Raw genomic sequence first — 18667 nt, forward strand, 5'->3', positions numbered from 1 at the left:
AAAAAATTTAAACAAGCCTTTTTCAAACACCACTCCACAAAACATTTCCTGCTTTGCTCCCTTCCCACAGCATTCTGTTTACAAACAGTGCGCGCCCCCCTCACAAACACCACCAAACCATTTCCAAGAAACAAGAAAAAAGCACGCAAAACGTCACACCAACTGACAGCTCGGCCGCTGCGCACTGTCACCAGTGTCAAACGCCAGCAAAGGGGCGTATTTAGTGTGTGGACGACGAAAAAAGAAGGTGCAAGTGCAAACAACACCATTTTTTGGCAAGACTCGCTCGCACACACAATATTGTAGCTTATTTTTGGCCTAAACCCCGCTCCGATGGTGCATAATTGATGGCCGCCGAAGGCTACGCCATCGATCGCAGCTGGAAGTGACTGAAAAAAGAGTCTTGGAGATGCATTTGCAGATGCTGTGCTGAGCGGAACGGAACGGCAAAACGGCCTTGAGTTTTTGTAGGGGCTTCAGAGAGCGTCGTCACAACAACAATATGAGAGTCATTTACTGGGCCGGCATCGTCGGAACCGTCATCGTGGCCATTTCGCTGTACTGGCCGCTGTTCTTCTACATCTGTCTGTTTCTGCTGTACTCGCTGATACTGATTGCGCTGGGTAAGTTACCGGGGAGATAAGAATCTGTGAGTGGGTGTTTTTCAAACGGGAATCGATAATAATGGCATCCTTTGTCTGCCTTGAATCGCCTAGTAGTAATGCCGACCTTGAGTGATGAGTAATCGTGTCCCCCCGGAAAATGGGGACTTTTCCCTAATGGAGTATCACTACTGACCCTGGTTCCTCTTGCAGCCATCTTCGGCACGATCTACGTCCACTACAAGCTTACGAACAAAGAGAGCACTCACAATGCGAAAGACCTCCCGAACAACGTGCTGTACAACGCTACTAAGTCGCAACTCTTTGACCAGCCTTCCCCGCCGAAGAACGCCTCCAGCTTGCCGATCATTTTTGGGCGCACCGTGGACAGCTTGCTGCAGCAGATCATCGGAAACGCCATGCGTGACGTTGTGAGTCCAGCGCTGGAGGAGATCATCGCGAATCCACGACGAATTGCCGACCTGCTCAAAGAGGACCTCTGGCTGGGAATCGAGAAGCTGCACGAACGTGCCTCAAGAATTGATGCGCCCAAGATGATCGCGTGCGATTTCGTGGTCAAGACTACGATCCACCTGGAGAAGATCAGAATCGCGCAGGCTCGAGCGGTGGAACTTGGCACGGATCCGGTGTTTGGAACGTCCTCGTATCTCGCGACCACCGAGAAGGAGCTCGAGTTCCTGAAGAAGATTTGCGAGATTCTGATCATATTCCTGCTCCCACGTGGGTACTCCCTGTCCCCGATCAAGGACCTCCTGAGCGAGGTGATCTCCTACAAGGTGCTCTTCCCGGCGATCAAATACCTAACGTCCCCCGACTTTATCAACCAGCAGATCGTGGAGTGCATCGAGACGAAGCTGGTCGCGGTAGCGATCCACAAGCGCAGCTACGAGTACGCCGCCAACTTTGAGGACTTTCTCAAGCTCATCAACGGGAGTCAGACGACGGAGGAGCTGCAGTCGATCCGGGGCAGCATCGTCAGCGACATCATGCAGGCTACGACGATGCAGAACCTGCAGCGAACGCGTGGCTTCGACAGTGACTTCTTCATCGGGAAGGGCAGCGGAACGGGTGCTTCGGGAGATTCGAGTGACGGACCGAGCCGGGCGGACATAACAGCGGCGATCAAGCTGAAGAAGTACATTCAGCAGTTGTCGTTCGCGAAGGGACAGTGCGAAAAGTGTCTGTCCAAGTTCGGGTGGGACGGGAACGTGAGCAACGATGTGGATCTTTCGATCTTGGACATTCTCTCGACGGTGGCGGGGCGGAGGCACTTTACGATCTTCCTGGAGCCGTTGAAGGCGGCGTCGCTGGTTGGGTTCTACACCACGGTTGAGGAGCTGAAGCACGCACAGAAGGCTTCTTGGCATCAGCTGGGGGCGGAGATTTTCTACACGTACATCCGGTGTCCGAACTCGGAGGTTCCCGTGGACAAGGCGTCACGCAAGAAGATGGAGTCTTTTCTGGTGGGGGATGGCGGGACTGAGGTGTTCTTCGACGTGCAGCGAGAGTGCTTGGTGACAATGGAGGAGAAGTACTACCAGCCGTTCTTGCTGAGCGAAGAGTACGCCAAGCTGAAGAGTTCGCTAACGCAGGAGGACTTTAAGGAGATCACGCTGAACACGTACCTCTCGTCAAGTACCGAGAGTCAAGACGAAACCGCTTCGAACGCATCGTCCGCGAGTGGGGACGTTGATCCGGTGATCATGGATTTGAGCAACCACTCGACGTACGCGAGGAACAAGCTGGAACAGCTGGACGAGAAGCTGGCGAACAAGAACCAAGCGCTGGATGCGTTGAAGCAGTCGCTGAAGCCGGACTCGAAGCTGCTGGGGATTCTGGAGAAGGAGATCGACTGGTTGAAGGGTGAGAAGCGACAGCTGGAGTCGCACCTGCTGCGGACGGAAGTTTGGGGCGATTATCTGGGCAAGTGGCGAGCGATCGTGGAGAGTGTGGACTTCTCCGACGACAAGGAACCTCAGCCGCAGTTCATGATCGTGGTTCAGGTGGACGAGGTGAACGACTGCGGCAAAGAGGACGTAAGCACTGCGATGGACGCCGCCGATAGCATCTCCACCGGGTGGGTCGTGGTACGATCGCTGGCACAGTTCCACGATCTTCACCGCAAGTTACGACCGGTCTGCGCCGATCTGAAAACGCTCGATCTTCCCTCGAACAACGCATTCAAGCTGTTCCTCCTGAAGAACGACAAATCGCTACTGGAGAAGGCCAAGCAGCAGATCCAAAAGTACTTGAACTTCATCCTGGAGGACGACCACCTCAACCAGAGCGAAGCACTGTACGAATTTCTCAGCCCCAGTTCGGATCGACTCAAGCAGAGCACAAATCCGTCACCTTCCAAAAAGGACAAGTCCAAGTTTTCGCTGGCAACCCTGTTCAAGGCCAACAGCGAAAAGCTCGATCAGTTCTGGGGACCGCACTTCCGGTTGCACAGCGCCGACTTTGCCGACGACGATCAGGTTTCGATGTATCTGGAAGGTTCCAGCGCGGAGAACGGCTCTTCCAAAGCCGCGACCGACGCCGACGCTAAAGATTCAATCGCCGAACCCCTGTACGCCCTGCTCGGCGAGATCTTCGACATGGGCGGCGTCTTCAAGTGGCTTCGCCGCAGCCTAATCTCGTTCGTCCAGATCACGTACGGCCAAACGATCAACCGGCAGATCCGCGAATCCATCAACTACCTGTTCGAGGAACCGATGCTGCACACGTACGCCTCCACCGTGCTCAAAGCCCTCTGGCCCGGCGGCGTCCTCACCGTCAAGTCCGTCGATCGCTCCGAAGACCAGCAGGAGATGACCATGAACGCGGCCAAGTCCCTCCTCCTGGACAACATCCCGGACCTGCTCGGAAACCTGATCGGCGCCCAGAACGCCCGCGCCGGCATCATGAAGCTCTTCGACAACGTCCAGAACCCGGTCTACAACAAGCAGCTGTTCTACGACCTGCTCGAAATCCTGATGCTCGAACTGTTCCCGGAGATCCGCCAACTCAAGGTGCCCCCGAGCGTCGCGGCCGTCGCCGTCGTAGGCGGCTCCTCCGCCTCCACCCCGACCCACGGCCGCTCCGGAACCGGTGCTAGCGACTTTGGGCTCGCGTCATCTTCGCACGTAACTCCCACCAGAATCATATCAAGAAACTGAATGACAATGAAACGCAACGCAACGTATGGACGAACCACCGAGAAAAACGGAATCAAGCGAATGGAACTAATCAACTTGAGGGCGTTATTTTGATGTGTTTGACAGCTGCTTACCTTGCATCTACCACAAAAGAGAGGTGAGCAACTGTCAAACGGTAATGTCAAAAGGCGCTCACTAGCTAGTGTGTAACGTAATGGTTGAAGTTACTTTCTCTAAGTTAGGCAGGCTTATTTTATACAAACACACATTCCCTACATTTAAGTATTTAAGAGAGAGTGGAAAAAGGGTTACATTCCACGTCACCACCACCTACCAGTCTAGTCCCCCACCACCACCAACACCCACACGGCAGTAACTGTTTATGTGAAAATAATTGAAATTAACAGAAGAAAACATAAGAAACAAGTAATCATGTGTTGGTACTTAATTGTGACTGTTCTAACCTTTAAGTGATGTAGACGAGCTAAATTGATGATCTCATAATTGGTACACATATAAATTGGTATTGATAATAAAGTAAATTTGACAATTGAGGTGATTGTGTTTGATTCGAAAGAACTGCTCCGAAATTCTACAAAGTTAAAACAAAAAACAATAACAAACAAACAAATTAATAAATAAACAAATTAATAAATTAACAAATTAACAAATCAACAAATTAAAAAATTCAAAAATTAACAAATTATAAAATTAAGAAATTAACAAATTAACAAATTAACAAATTAACAAATTAACAAATAAACAAATAAACAAATAAACAAATAAACAAATAAACAAATAAACAAATAAACAAATAAACAAATAAACAAATTAACAAATTAACAAATTAAAAAAATAACAAATTATCAAATTAACAAATTAACAAATTAACAAATTAACAAATTAACAAATTAACAAATTAACAAATTAACAAATTAACAAATTAACAAATTAACAAATTAACAAATTAACAAATTAACAAATTAACAAATTAACAAATTAACAAATTAACAAATTAACAAATTAACAAATTAACAAATTAACAAATTAACAAATTAACAAATTAACAAATTAAAAAATTAACAAATTAACAAATTAACAAATTAACAAATTAACAAATTAACAAATTAACAAATTGATAAATTAACAAATTAACAAATTAACAAATTAACAAATTAACAAATTAACAAATTGACAAATTAACAAATAAACAAATTAAAAAATAACAAAAAACATAAAAACTCAGATTTCGCAAATTACAGAAATAAACAAATAACATTAATTTCTTAAATAATACAAATTATTTAAATCATGCAAATTACACAATTAAACAAATTTGGGATCATTCATAAACAACGTGTATACTTTTTTTGAAATCTCAGCCTCCCCCACCAAAATATTTTTTGTTTGTGTATGGAGAGTTGCTGAAACAAATTTGAGCATATTTTTTTAAATTCAAACAAATTTAAACAAATTCTAAAAAAAATTGAGCAAATTTAAACAAATTCAAACAAATTTTAACAATTTGAAACAAATTTACACCCTTGTTTACACCAATTTAAACAAATTTAAACAAATTTGAACAAATTTGAACAAATTCAAACAAATTTAAACAAATTTAAACAAATTTAAACAAATTTAAACAAATTTAAACAAATTTAAAAAAATTTAAACAAATTTAAACAAATTTAAACAAATTTATACAAATTTAAACAAATTTAAACAAATTTAAACAAATTTGAACAAATTTGAACAAATTCAAACAAATTCAAAAAAATTCAAACAAATTTAAACAAATTCAAATAAATTTTAACAAATTTTAACAAATTAATAAAAATTTAAAGTAAAACAAATTTTAAAAAATACAAATTTGAACAAATTAAAAAAAACTTACAAATTTTAACAAAGTTAGACCAAATTTAAGCGACTGTTAAAAAAAATTGAAAGAATTGAAAAAAATAAAAAATCATAACAATTGTTAAAATTTGTTAACATTTTAACAAATTTTAGCAAATTTTATCTTATGTTAACAAATTTTAACCAATTGTTAAAAATTGTAACAAATGTTAACATTTTAACGAGTTTTAACAAATTTTATGAAATTTTAACAAATTTTATGAAATTTTAACAAATTTAATCAAATTTTTAACAAATTATGACGAATTCAAACAAATTTTAACAAATTCAAACAAATCTAAACATATTTAAACAAATTCAAATAAATTGAAACAAATTTCAAAAAATAGGCAAATTTAAAAAGATTCAAACAAATTAAAACAAATTTAAAAATATTTAAACTAATTTTAACAAATTTTTACAAATTTTAACACATTTCTACAAATTTAAGCAATTATAAACAAATTTTAACAAACTTAAATAAATTTAAATCAATTTAAACGAATTTTAACAAATTTTAACAAATCATAACAAATGTTGAAATTTGTTAAAATTTTCAAATTTAAACAAATTTTAAAGAATGTTAACAAATTTTAACGAATTTAAACAAATTATAACAAATCATAGCAAATGTTAAAACTTGTTAACATATTATCAAATTTGAGCAAGTCTCATCCAATTTTAACAAATTTTAACCAATTGTTAAAAATTGTAACAAATGTTAACATTTTAACAAGTTTTAACAAATTTTATGAAATTTTAATAAATTCAATCAAATTTAAACAAATTTTAACAAATTTAAACAAATTTAAAAAAAATTAATCAAATTCAAACAAATCTAAACACAATTAAACAAGTTTAAACAAATCCAAATAAATTGAAACAAATTTTAACAAATTTAAATAGATTCAAACAAATTAAAACAAGTTTCAACATATTTATACAAATTTAAACTAATTTCTACAAAATTTAAACAAATTTAACAAATTTTAACAAATTATAACAAGTTATAACATATAAAAAAAATAAACAAATTTAAATAAATCTAAACATATTTAAACAAATTTGAACAAATTTTTATCTAATTTTAACCAATTATTTAAAATTGTAACAAATGTTAACATTTTAACAAGTATTAACAAATTTTATGAAATTTTAACAAAATGTAAAAAATTAACACATTATGTTTGGGATTTGAATAAAAGACAACAAAGAATTTTAATAATTTTCATTTTTATTATCTCATTTCTCCATACTTATCGGTAAAGATCTGTAAAAGGCAGAATTTTTTTCTTCATGTTAACTTTAAAAAACTAGTGAACCTTTCATTATATTCACTGAATACGTTCTCAACCCCTCCTTTTTTATTGTTCTTCTAGTTGTGCTAATCGAGTGTAATCTACGTTTACGTACTGCGTGTATTTGTGATGTAAATCTTGCCCTTTTGTGTATTTGTAACTTCTACATTCATTAAAAAATTAAACAAATATCAAGAAACTGCTGCAATTTGAGATTCCCTAACTTGTACACAGTCCATTAGGAACAGAACAGAAATTAATCACTTAATAACCTAAAACCAAGCAACTGCGTGTGAATTCGTCCCCGCTCACAGATCCGACTCGACGCCACTGTCCAGGAAGTCCCGCAGCAGGTTCGCGGCCTTGCCCGGGAAGCATCGCACAAACGCGTTCAGGTAGATCAGGTACTTGGGAATCGAAACCTCCTCCAGGCCCCGCCGCTGGCCGTCGATGATGGCGGCCGCGGCTTCGTCCGGCTTGACCAGGCCCATCAGGCTGGGGAAGCGCATCTTGGGCTTTTTGCACAGGCCCGTGTCGACCATGTACGGGTACACGCTGGTGAAGCGGATTGCGGGCTTGCGCGGGTCTTGGCGGAGTTCCTCGGCCAGGGATTCCATGATGCCGCGGACGGCGTACTTGCTGCCACAGTACGGAACAAGGTTGTTGAGGCCGATCAGGCCGGCGATCGAGGACAGGGCGACGATGAAGCCGCGGTTCTTTTGGATCATGTCGGGCAGGTAGGTTTGGAGCATCTGGGAATGGAAAGAAAGTAAGTAGACTCAATATCAAACTATTGAGGCCAGTGACCAGTTCTTACCCAGAAGTGTGCCATCACGTTGATTTCGTACGTCTTCCGGATTTCATTCTCCGTCTGCTGGAACAGCGGATGCGTTGGCATGATTCCGGCGTTGTTGACCAGAATGGTCACCACTCCTACCTGCTGCTTGACAGTCTTCTGCACCTCGATGATCTGCTCGCGGTTCGTCACGTCACACCTGCAATTTTCATAATCTCAAATAATTTCGAGGTTCTCTAAAGTCTCCTCAAGGTTCCCCCAACTCACACATAGCCAAAGGCGTTGCCCTTCTGCTGCTTGATCGCGGCGACCGTTTCCTGGTTCATCTTGTCGTTGATGTCGACGCAGACGACGGTTGCGCCGAGGGCGGCGTACTGCTGGGCCAGCGAGCGGCCAATGCCGTGGCCGGCGCCCGTAATCAGCACCACGTCCTTGCTCACGTCGACGGGCTTCGGCGGGACCACCAGCAGGTAGATCGACTCCAGTGTGAAGTAGATCCAGCGGACCAGCATCACCACGATGTCCACCAGCAGGATGATCAGGTTGTAGATCTTGATGCCGGCGTTGGGCCTGGGGGAAAGACAATTGGAAATTAATTTGTTAGTTGTTGTTATAAAATCGATTTTTTGGGAAGATTTGCACCATTTGATCATCATCCTTTCATAACAAAATTGATAGTCGAATCACGCAAAAAAAAAATCCGAAACAATTTGTTTTGGTGAAGTCAAGAAAATAATTTAAACTTATCACATTTAGAACAACACCATTTACTTATTTCGAAGCAATTAAGTGAAAAGTACCTAGTTAAAAAAATTATTCTAATATTACATCTGTCAAAAATGTGTAACTTTACCTCTAAAAATGTATAAATTTAGTCACAAACGAATATGTTCAGAGAGAGGAGCGAATCTTTCAAAAAACCAGCAAGGCGCTCACTTGATTGCCACCAATTTTGCATGGTGGAATTTGCTGTCAAATGTGTCTTTGATGTTGTGTCATGTCATGTGTCTAATTTACAAAACATTTTTGATAACATTGATTTTAAGCAGTTTAATAAATCTGGAGTTTTTTTTTAAAAGGACCAATAAACCAAATTTTCAGTTTTTGCTTTTTGGGTGTTTTTCAATACCCCTGACCACGGGTATGAATCTTCAAGCAATTTCAATATGGCGACTTGTATCAGAAGAAGGTGAGGCATTTTCGCTAGTTCTCACTGTTCTGTGTTCTGCGTGCACGTCCGCAATAGAGTTATCTAAGCCCGCTCTCACGCACACTAGCACACCATTTGATTTGCTGGTCGGTACAAAATTTAACCTCACTTTTTTCGTGTATGTACACGCAATACATGCGCACGTAGATAACTCTATCATCGACCACACACATACTAATACAAAGCGCCACCAAGAGGCAAAAGGTAATTACGAATATTTTTGGCACTTTCGTTAAAAGACATGCGGTTTTGCAAAAACAAATAACAAAATTAACTTTTAATTCTAGATTACTTTTTCAAAACAACCAATGCGCCTTGAGTTTTTTAGGACCTTTTGAAAAAGTAAGCGAGAATTGTAGTTTGACTATCAAACTTGTGAGTTGTTGCTGATTTGTTCGAAAATTTTATAAAAGTTATATTTTTTCCCCTTTTTGACGGACATTTCTGTTGCCACCTTTTGGTTACTTGGATTAGCGATGAATAATTTCACAGTGTAATAAACAGGGCAGCTACCACCACGCGGCGCCACCGTTTTAAAGGAAAAAATGATACAGGTTTTCAGACGAGTTTCAATCCCCTGCCCTGACTCAAGGTTCTAAAAACACCCAAAAAGCAAAAACTGGAAATTTGGTTAATTGGACCTTTTAAAAAAAAACTCCAGAAATGATCAAAACAAAGCCGTTTCGCAGACTATTTCGAGTCAGCTTTGAGTGACATAGCGCAATCAGCCTCTCTGAGCCATTGGCTGTACTACACGATTGGAGTGAGAGGGAGAGCAAAGAGAAGGAGAGTGTTCAGCAGCGATTGATGTGGGACCGATCAGAACTGTTTTTCAACGCGTTCGATTTGTGATCGCGAATGATTGAGTCTTTTTGGAGCAATCAGGACTCTTGAATTTAATTCTGCTCATTTCTTCAATTTCTCAACTAGCAGTTGTTCATGTAATTTTGAAATAAAATAATTGGGTCCTAAAATGAAGCTTAGATTGCTGATATTTTTGTTTACAGCGATAAAGCTTATTTTTCTGAGTACAATGACCCTTTGTACGACCACAAAGAGTTTAAAATGGATTTTTAAATCAATTTTGAAAAATCAACCTCGCGGTCCTTCTTGACAGAAAAGCTCCTACTTGACAGCTCGTTCCAAGGGGACCATAGTTGATCCATCGAAAAAATGTTGTCTTGTCAAATTTTTTTTTGAGTTAAAATGAAAAAAAAAAGATCAGAAATGGTTTTTAATCGTGTTTTTTACCGTTGTACATACAAATTGACACAGGGCTTTAGTACCCAATTGTAAATTTTGCTACTGCTTATTGCAAAATTATCAAACCTGTTAAAATTGCTAAAATTGACCACATTATGATATTTAGTAGTTTTGGTAGTTTTCAAAATATAATTGACAGTTGTCAAAATTGTTATCAAAATTGTTAACATGATCAAAATGGTCAAAATTGACAAAATTATCAAAATGTCATAATTGGCAAAATTATCAAATTGTCGAAATTATCAAAATTTAAAAAATATCAGAATGTTCAAAAGTAAAAAGAACATCCAAATTGTCGAAATTTCAGAGTTCTCAAAATAACCAAGATCGCAAAAATTGTCAACTTTGGCAAAATTTTATTAAAATGATGTATAGAAAATTTACAAAACTGAAAAAAATTACAAATTTAATAGAAATTATAAACTAAATAGTTTTCCAGTTGAATGTCTACCTCAGGTTTTTTTCTGTCAATATTTTTTTTGCTAAAAATTAAACATCATAAAAAATAAATAAATCATAAATGAGCCTGAAAATTTTAAATCATTTTTTTTAAATATCGAAATGAACAAATTTGACCAAATTGTCATAATTGGCAAAATTGTCAAATTTTGAAAATTTTTAGAGATGACATAAATCTCAAAATGCTCAAAATTTTGAGAATATGGCAATAACCAACATTGCCAAAATTATCAAATTTGGCAAAATTTAATAAAACTAACCAAAGTGACAAAAATTACAAATTTAACAGAAAATATAAACACAGCAAAATATTATCCAAAAATATTCATAAATTAGTCTTAATTAATAAAATCGACAAAAATTCTAAAATTTAAAAAAATAACAAAATAAAAAAAATATAAAGTACACCGTTTTTAAGTTGAATATCTACCTCAGATTTGTTTTTTTTTTTTGCAATGATTTTTAATGTCAAAATAAAAAAAAAAAACATGAAAAATCATTAAATTTTTTTTTTAATATCAAGATAAACAAATAAATGAGCGAAACTGATAAAAATTACAAATTTAACAAAATTGCAAGACTAAAAATAAAAAATATTACCCAAAAGTATTGATAAATTAATCAAAATTAATAAATTCGACATCAAATTTAAGAATTTAAAAAATCTAAACTGACCAAATTTAAAAGAATATTTCTTATAAAGTACTAGTACTAGTATTAGTACTTAGTTCACATTAAAATTGTGTTGTGACAATAATTCTTAATTTTAACAATAAACAAGGCTAAACATGCTAAAAATAATTGAATATTGTTAAAAAGATCAAAATGAAATAGCAAAGTTCTCAAAATAACCAAGGTTGACAAAATTATTAAAATTGTCAAAATTACTTAAATTTACTGCATTATGATATTATCAAAATTGTCTTTTTTTTCTCAAATAAAGTTGAATATCAACCAATCAATCAAATAAATTATCAAAGTGTCAAAATCAGCTAAATTTACAATATTCCTAAAATTAACAAAAAAATTTCCAAATTGTAAAAAATGTAAAAATTGAAATGTTCTCAAAATAACCAAAAACGACAAAATTACAAATTGCCAAGCTTCCGTGGCCGTGAGGTTACGGGTTTCGCCTTGTATGCGGAAGGTGATGGGTTCGATTCCTGTCTGGCTCGGCAAAGTCAGATCCCTTAAAAGAGTAAATATGCTCACTGGGAATACTGACCGGTAGGGGATGGGTTTCGACTAGCGGCGTGCTGGGTTTCCAATCCAGAGGTCGTGAGTTCGATTCTCGTACCGGGATGATGAAGTTTGAAAAGAATTAACATACTTGGAAAATTCACAAAAAAAACATACAAAATTGAAAAGAATCAAAAAATACTACCGTAAAACGGGGTGACTTTGATAGCCGGGGTGACTTTGATAGGTTTGCGATTTTTCCGCAAAATGAAGAGTACAATTAAAATACGTAAGGAATGGTTCAGAAACAACTGACCGTGGTAGAGAAGTGTTCAAAGTACCTCATGAAGAACTTTTCATAAATTTTTGAAAAGTTTAAAAAGTTAGTTAACTATAGTTAAGAAAATGTGGATGAAAGTCATTATTTTAAACTTCTCAAAGTGTCATGATTTTCTCAATGAACATGATTTTTAATCGGAAAACGGAATGCATTTTCGGATTCTTTGGACAATTTTCCACTTGGAGAAGGTTAAATAAGTTTGTAAATAATAAATAATATGTGTTTTTGAAACACAATTGAAAAAAATCTCCCAATTTATAGGCAAATTCAGTTGAACAAATTTCATGTAAAATGTGAAAACTTGTGATTCGTGCTTCAAATTCAGTTTAAAATGCAATATAAATCGATAATTTTATAAACAAAACTATTTTTAACAAACTTCAGGCAAAATTCCGACTTTTTGACAATTTTACCTAAAATTTATATGTATTTTGTTAAAAAGCTTTATAAACTTAGTTAACTTAATATAAACATTGATTTTTTTCTTACAAACTATATCAGCTACTTTAGTGATGGTACATTTAACGTACAAATAAAGTTTGAACATCTTAAATATGATTTTAACAAGAAAAACTATGACTATCAAAGTCACCCCGGAATTAAAACCAAGAATTTTTAACGTAATTATTTTTCTAAACACTATTGAAAAAACTTTTTTTTCCAAAATAGTGCATGGACTTTGTGTGGCCTACCCCAGTACATGTTTTAAAAATAATAATCTTGAGAAAAACCTTACCTGTTGGAAAATATTCTAAAAACAAATTGAAATCCTATCAAAGTCACCCCGGTTTACGGTACCAAGAATATAGATAAATTTGGCAAAATTTATAAAATCAACAAAAAATTCATAATAATTAAAAATCAGGACAGACAAAATTGAAAAAAGGATTCTAATAAATTGCACCGTTTTTCAGTTGAATGTCTACCTCAGATTTGTTTTTTGTCAGTAATTTTAATGTTGGATAATTAAAATACTCAAAACATAAATAAATAAATCAAAAATCAGGTTGAAAAAATCATGAAACGAACGCGAGCCTCCGCGGCTAGAGCGAGAGCGCTAGTGAAAAGGCGAGCGCGAGCGAGGAGAGAAAATGACTACAAATTCTCTCCCTCGTTCGCGAGTGATACAAACAAATGCTTTATTGATTTTGTTGGGCTGCTTAATAAATACTTTAAATCGATTAAATAATTTAAAGTTTGATTAGCTGCAATTAAAAAGGAAATGTCTTTTACAACAAAAATCTGGTGTAATCACGGCTACGCAGGGGGTAACGAAGAAGCCGCCATCTTGGAAGTTCAGATAACAAACACTGAGAATCAGTATTATACATATTACTTTGGTAACACGAAGTGTGTTATCCTGGTTAAACTCAAAAGTCCCATGCAAATGTGTAAAAACAAACTGAAAAATGTTTAATGCCGATTCTCAGTGTACGGGCGCACTGTTTGATCGACCAAAAGAAAAAAAGCAAAAAAGGTAAACAGGAAAATCACCTTTTTCGATATGAATTTTCAGCCAATGTTGGGATGGAATCTCCAAGGGTATGATAGAACTTGCCATCAGCAACACAATTCACGTGTTTTTTTCAGGTTTTTCTCGTTTAAATTGCGGGAAATTTGAAAATCAAAAACCCAAACAATGATTTGTTATGGGCTACCATTTGACAGCTAGTCCTACTCCTCTACCTTCGCTCCAACGATCACGATCGCTCATTGCTTGGCAGCAATCACCACTTGAACTCTCCTCCCATTGAAATCATCGCGCAAAAAACGCGTTAAACGCGCGGTAATTTGCAATTATCTGCCACTCATCCCGCGTGTGGCGTACGCTCAACAACAACAAAAAAAAAAAAACCCCCCGTTCCAACTGTCAAGTCATTCCGATCTTTCAACAAATCATCAAAAGTCTCATGGCATTTTTATTTGGCATTGCTAACAATAACAACAAAACAACGAAACTCCCTCTACAGATCCGAGTTCAGTCCGGTGTCCAGGAAGTCCCCGAGCAGCTGTCCGTTCTTGAGCGGGAAGTTTCGCATGAACGTGTTCAGGTACAGCAGGTACTTCGGGATGGACGCCTCCACGAGGCCACGCCGCTGGGCATCGATGATGGCGGCGGCGGCCTCCTCCGGCTTGACCATCTTCATCATCGAGGGGAAGCGCGTGTGGGGTCGCTTGCAGAGTCCGGTATCGACCATGTACGGGTAGATGCTGGTGAAGCGGACGTCCGGCTTGCGCGGGTCGGCGCGGAGCTCTTCGGATAGGGATTCCATGATGCCGCGGACGGCGTACTTGGTGCCGCAGTACGGGACCAGGTTCTTGAAGCCGACCAGGCCGGCGATCGAGGAGAGGGCGACGATGCGGCCACGGTTCTTGGCGATCATGTCCGGGAGCAGTGATTGGATCAGCTGGAAAGGGGGTTAGAGGTTATGTTAGGGCAAGGTTGATGGTAATCAAGGGTCCTCAAAGTACCCAGAAGTGCGCCATAACGTTGATCTCGAACGTCTTCCGGATCTCGGCCTCGGTCTGCTGGAGCAGCGGGTGCGTCGGCATGATGCCGGCGTTGTTCACCAGAATCGTCACCACGCCGACCTTCTCCTTGATCTGCTTGGTCACGTCGATGATCTGCTGCCGGTTGGTCACGTCCAACCCAAAGCCGAACGCCGTTCCGCCCAGCCGCTTAACCTCCGCCACCGTCTCCGCGTTGGACTTTTCGTTGATGTCCGCGCAGACCACGGTCGACCCTAGCGCCGCGTACTGCAGCGCCAAGCACTTGCCCATTCCGTGGCCGGCCCCCGTGATCAGCACCACGTCCCGGCTGACGTCCTCGGGCTCGGGCGGAACGACCAGGTGCACGATCGACATGACGATGTTGACGGCGGCCTTGATCCAGAACACGGCCAGGTCGACCAGAATGAGCAGCACGTTGTACAGCTGGACGCCCGGATTGGCGGCGCCGGCATTGCTGAGAACGTAAAGTCAGACCGTTTAGTGATGATCATGCGAAGAGAAGGGGTGCGACCAAACCTGGTGAGTAGTAGGCCAAGATCACGTGCAAAACGACGGGGTGGGTGAGTGTTGACAACGCACACAGGTGACTTGGATGGTGATGGTGACAGGACAGGTGCACACATGACATTTAACAGGAAGCCTTGACTTACACGACAAGTTGCATGCAATGCGTGCAAACACGGAAAGAAATTTGGTGAATCGTTTGTTGACGAGAATGTTTGGTCGTAAACAAGTGTTTACGATTTCTTCGTTAGATTCGTTTCAGTGCAAACAAGGGTGGTGATTTGTGGTGACACAGCGTGACTAATCAAAACAGACTCCCGACTACAGCTGATTGTGAAGGGCGACAGGGTCAACTTTTTTCCATTATTAGGGCTTTTGAGTATATTAATGATACTGATGGTGCAACTTGTAACGGGGGTTTAAAAGTGGGAACACCCTGCATTAAAATGAGCCTATTTCAGTAGAAAAAAAAAAAACTAAATGCCAGTGCTTTATGGCTGTCACTTAGTTTTATGTGGTTTGCAGTTTGAATTCAAAAACAGTACACGTGGCGCAGGTCTGTTTCGTGATCATAAAGATAACCACAAAAAGACACGTGGAAATACCGTTTCGGTTGAACAAAAAAAAAATGTGTTGCTATGATGCAAGAAAGAGAAACTAAGGCAGTAGACGGATTTTTTGTGTCTTGTCTTGGAATCATGAAAAAAAACTTTTTTCAATTCACTATTGCTGACCTCTTTATTCAAAACGCTTTTTATTGAACTTTTTCTTCTAGGTTTTTGTTTAACATTGAAGCTTCAGATATTTGATGACAGATAGTTTGTTATCGTTATTGTTTGTGATGACATTTCTTCCAAGTTTGACTAAGCCACACAAAAACAAACCGTTACTTCGGACAGAGAATCAGCCATAGTCAGAAAACCAGTAAAAACAACTTATCTCCAAGACCTGTCTCGCAGATCTCCGCCAATGCTACAAATAGCCCGGAGCTAAGGAACCTTGAAATCTGCAGAACCATGCGTTCACCTTCTACTACAGGTTGACGATCAAACAGAAAAATTCCGCTTGCGGTCCAAGAGTTCGACTACCTTTTCTAAAGCCATCATCATCATCATCCACGGATGCATTCTTCCGCGTTGCGGAACGCCTCAAAAGAGAACAGGTTCCATTCTGTGCCTCAACATAATGTTGACACTTCTTTGTCTTCAGGTGGATCGAAATCTAAACAGTGCAAAAGAAATGACCCACGATTCACGATGCCATGAACATCGTTCCCCGCGACATTCAAAACAAAGAGATCTATTTCCAGATCGCAGTTTCGCTTTCAACGCAACTCACAAACATGTATCCAATTACGAACAGAAAAAAAACCGGTCCGGCGGCTTGTCGGCCACAATGGCTTTGAGGAAGTCGCGAGCCGGACAATGTAGTGCATGTTTTGCAAGAATGACCCCGCCGAGCGGGACCTTGAACTTGGCTCTCGAGCCGTTGCTGGTGGCGTGAAAAGATTTCTTATCCAAAGTCATGTCTGGATTTCGCTGGTGGTATTAGCGATAACCTGGAGGGGTGGTTTTTATAGTGGAAGCTAAATTTGAACCCTACATTGATAAGATAGCGGAATTTGGAGATAACGGGCGAAACTTTGGACGGGATGCACTTTTCGGCTTATCGGTGGCGCTCAATCGCGCCGTGTTGCCATGTTGTATTGGTTTTGTTTTGGGTAGTTGAAGTTGCAAGTCATGCCGATGCCTACTTGGCTTCTAAGATTGCCACACCAGCACATTTTGATGTCAATGTGCGTTTCTCAAAAAAAAAAAAAAAAAAAGATTGCAAAACACACAACCGGGTGACAATCGCTTCCGCAACGCGGAAACATGCAACGTCCTGCGCTGATGATGATGATGATGATGAATAATGTTCAGCTACTTTGCTAAGGTAGTCGAATTCTTTGCAGAACTTGTTTGATCTCCAGCCTGGCGGCAGCCGCAGCAGGATATGGTGAACGAACGCTTAAGGGGTTACATACATGTAACCCCTTAAGCATACATTTTTATCTATTATCAAAACAAATTTGAAGACATTTGGTTGTATCATTGCCGAGATATAGCTATTTGAAGTTATCAGTTTCCAAAAACGGATGCCACGATATCTCCGCACTGCCTTGACCAAATCGGCTCAAAATTTTGGTGAAGACTCGTTAAACCGGTCCTGTGTGCATGAGGAACGCCGATTTTCAAAAAACTTATTTGAAGAAAAGATAAAAATATTTTTGTTTTTTTTTTTTCATATAAAAAATCGTCAGTTTTTGATTTTTGTATTTTTTAAAAAAGCATAATTTTAAAATCGGGCTTCGTCATGCACACGGGATATGTCTTGAGAGTCTTCACCCCAAATTTTAGCCAATTTGGTTCATCCCATCTCGAGATATCGTGGCACCCGTAAATCAACTTTGTGTTTCGAGAAAAATGCTCAAAAAGTTTGACGGCAAAATGTTGATCTTAAAATCGTCTCTAACTCAGTTTAATCATGTAATATCTTCATGAAACTTTCAGGAGTGATTGAAAATCATCTTTTTAGTGGATTCAATAAATTTTCTGTAATATGAAATTTTGCGATTTTCTACAGGTATGTAATCCCTTAAGCGAATTTCGTGGTTGGATAGTTCTAGGCTATTCAGCAGAGCTATCAAATTTGTGAGAAGTTGTAAAAATAGTATTTTTGATGATTTTCAGAATAAGGTTTTTGAGGGTTGATTAACCTTATATCGAAAATGAATATTTATTTTTGCAATTCCGTCTTAAAACGGTTCACTTTGCCTGTCATTCTAGAACAGTGTTTCACAACCTTTTTCGAACAATTCCCTCCTTTGACTATTTTCAAGACCTTTTTTATACTCTTGTTATACAGCAATTCCATTTGAAAAGAGCCTAAACCGAAAAAAAAGTTCTCCGATCGGGCTCAAAATTTTTCTGGGGGTTCCTTGGCCAACATAATTAGACCCGTATGTTTTTTTTTGTTTGGCCATTAGGGTGACCTACATCGTGCTAGGGTGGTTCGAAAAATGGCAATTTTCGTCATTTTTCGCAAAAACCACTTTTTTCAAAAAATCATATCTTCGCGCCATTTCATCCGATTTTAGCTGCCTTAGACGCAATAGAAAGGTGATGAGTTTGGTTATTTGGGAAAAATAGTAAGTGGTTTCAAAAATCTAGTTTAACATTTGAAAAAGTCGCATGAAAACTTTAAATGGCGTTTCGACCGTGTCTGGACCAAAGAGCCTATGTCTGAAAATATTTTTATTGGATTCCTCGGAAAATTTCACATAAAATATCAAAAAATTGGCGATGACGAACCGTACGTTTCAGAAATATGATTTTTTTCAAAATAAAAACTGAGTTTTTCGACGCACCACGCGCAAAAACAGGAAAACGACGAAATGAGCAGATTCAAC

At 38.9% G+C, this 18667-nt stretch overlaps 2 protein-coding genes across 8 annotated transcripts in view; one reads left to right on the top strand and one right to left on the bottom strand.

Moving 5' to 3' along the window:
• Positions 1–218: 218 nt before the first annotated feature.
• On the top strand, positions 219–4314 carry LOC120421422 (sorting nexin-25). The gene is made up of 2 exons (XM_039584634.2): positions 219–623; positions 816–4314. The coding sequence occupies exons 1-2, from the start codon at positions 503–505 to the stop codon at positions 3779–3781; spliced, it is 3087 nt and encodes a 1028-aa protein (XP_039440568.1). The 5' UTR covers positions 219–502; the 3' UTR covers positions 3782–4314.
• A 2555-nt stretch (positions 4315–6869) lies between these two features.
• Positions 6870–18667, bottom strand: part of LOC120421420 (short-chain dehydrogenase/reductase family 16C member 6) — a 40053-nt gene continuing 28255 nt past the window's right edge. For 3 of the 7 annotated variants that reach the window (XM_039584628.2, XM_039584631.2, XM_039584633.2), the window contains 3 exons: positions 8018–8320; positions 7772–7949; positions 6870–7706 (listed from right to left, as the gene is read on the bottom strand). In XM_039584628.2, the coding sequence (XP_039440562.1) occupies positions 7263–7706; positions 7772–7949; positions 8018–8320 (925 nt within the window). In that variant the 3' untranslated portion in view covers positions 6870–7262. Of the gene's footprint in view, positions 7707–7771; positions 7950–8017; positions 8321–14102; positions 14610–14673; positions 15167–15228; positions 15454–18667 lie in introns of those variants that run through there. The other 4 variants (XM_039584627.2, XM_039584630.2, XM_039584632.2 and 1 more) reach the window with 2 other exon arrangements.

The sequence above is a fragment of the Culex pipiens genome, chromosome 1 (assembly GCF_016801865.2).
Source record: "Culex pipiens pallens isolate TS chromosome 1, TS_CPP_V2, whole genome shotgun sequence".
Classification (NCBI taxonomy): Eukaryota; Metazoa; Arthropoda; class Insecta; order Diptera; family Culicidae; genus Culex; species Culex pipiens.

What these genes read in the sequence shown, in the direction of transcription:
- LOC120421422 (XM_039584634.2), top strand. Translation starts at nt 503, where the DNA reads ATGAGAGTCATTTACTGGGCCGGCATCGTCGGAACCGTCATCGTGGCC. An exon ending in GCTGATACTGATTGCGCTGG is followed by an intron (nt 624 to 815) that starts GTAAGTTACCGG and finishes TTCCTCTTGCAG; the next exon opens with CCATCTTCGGCACGATCTAC.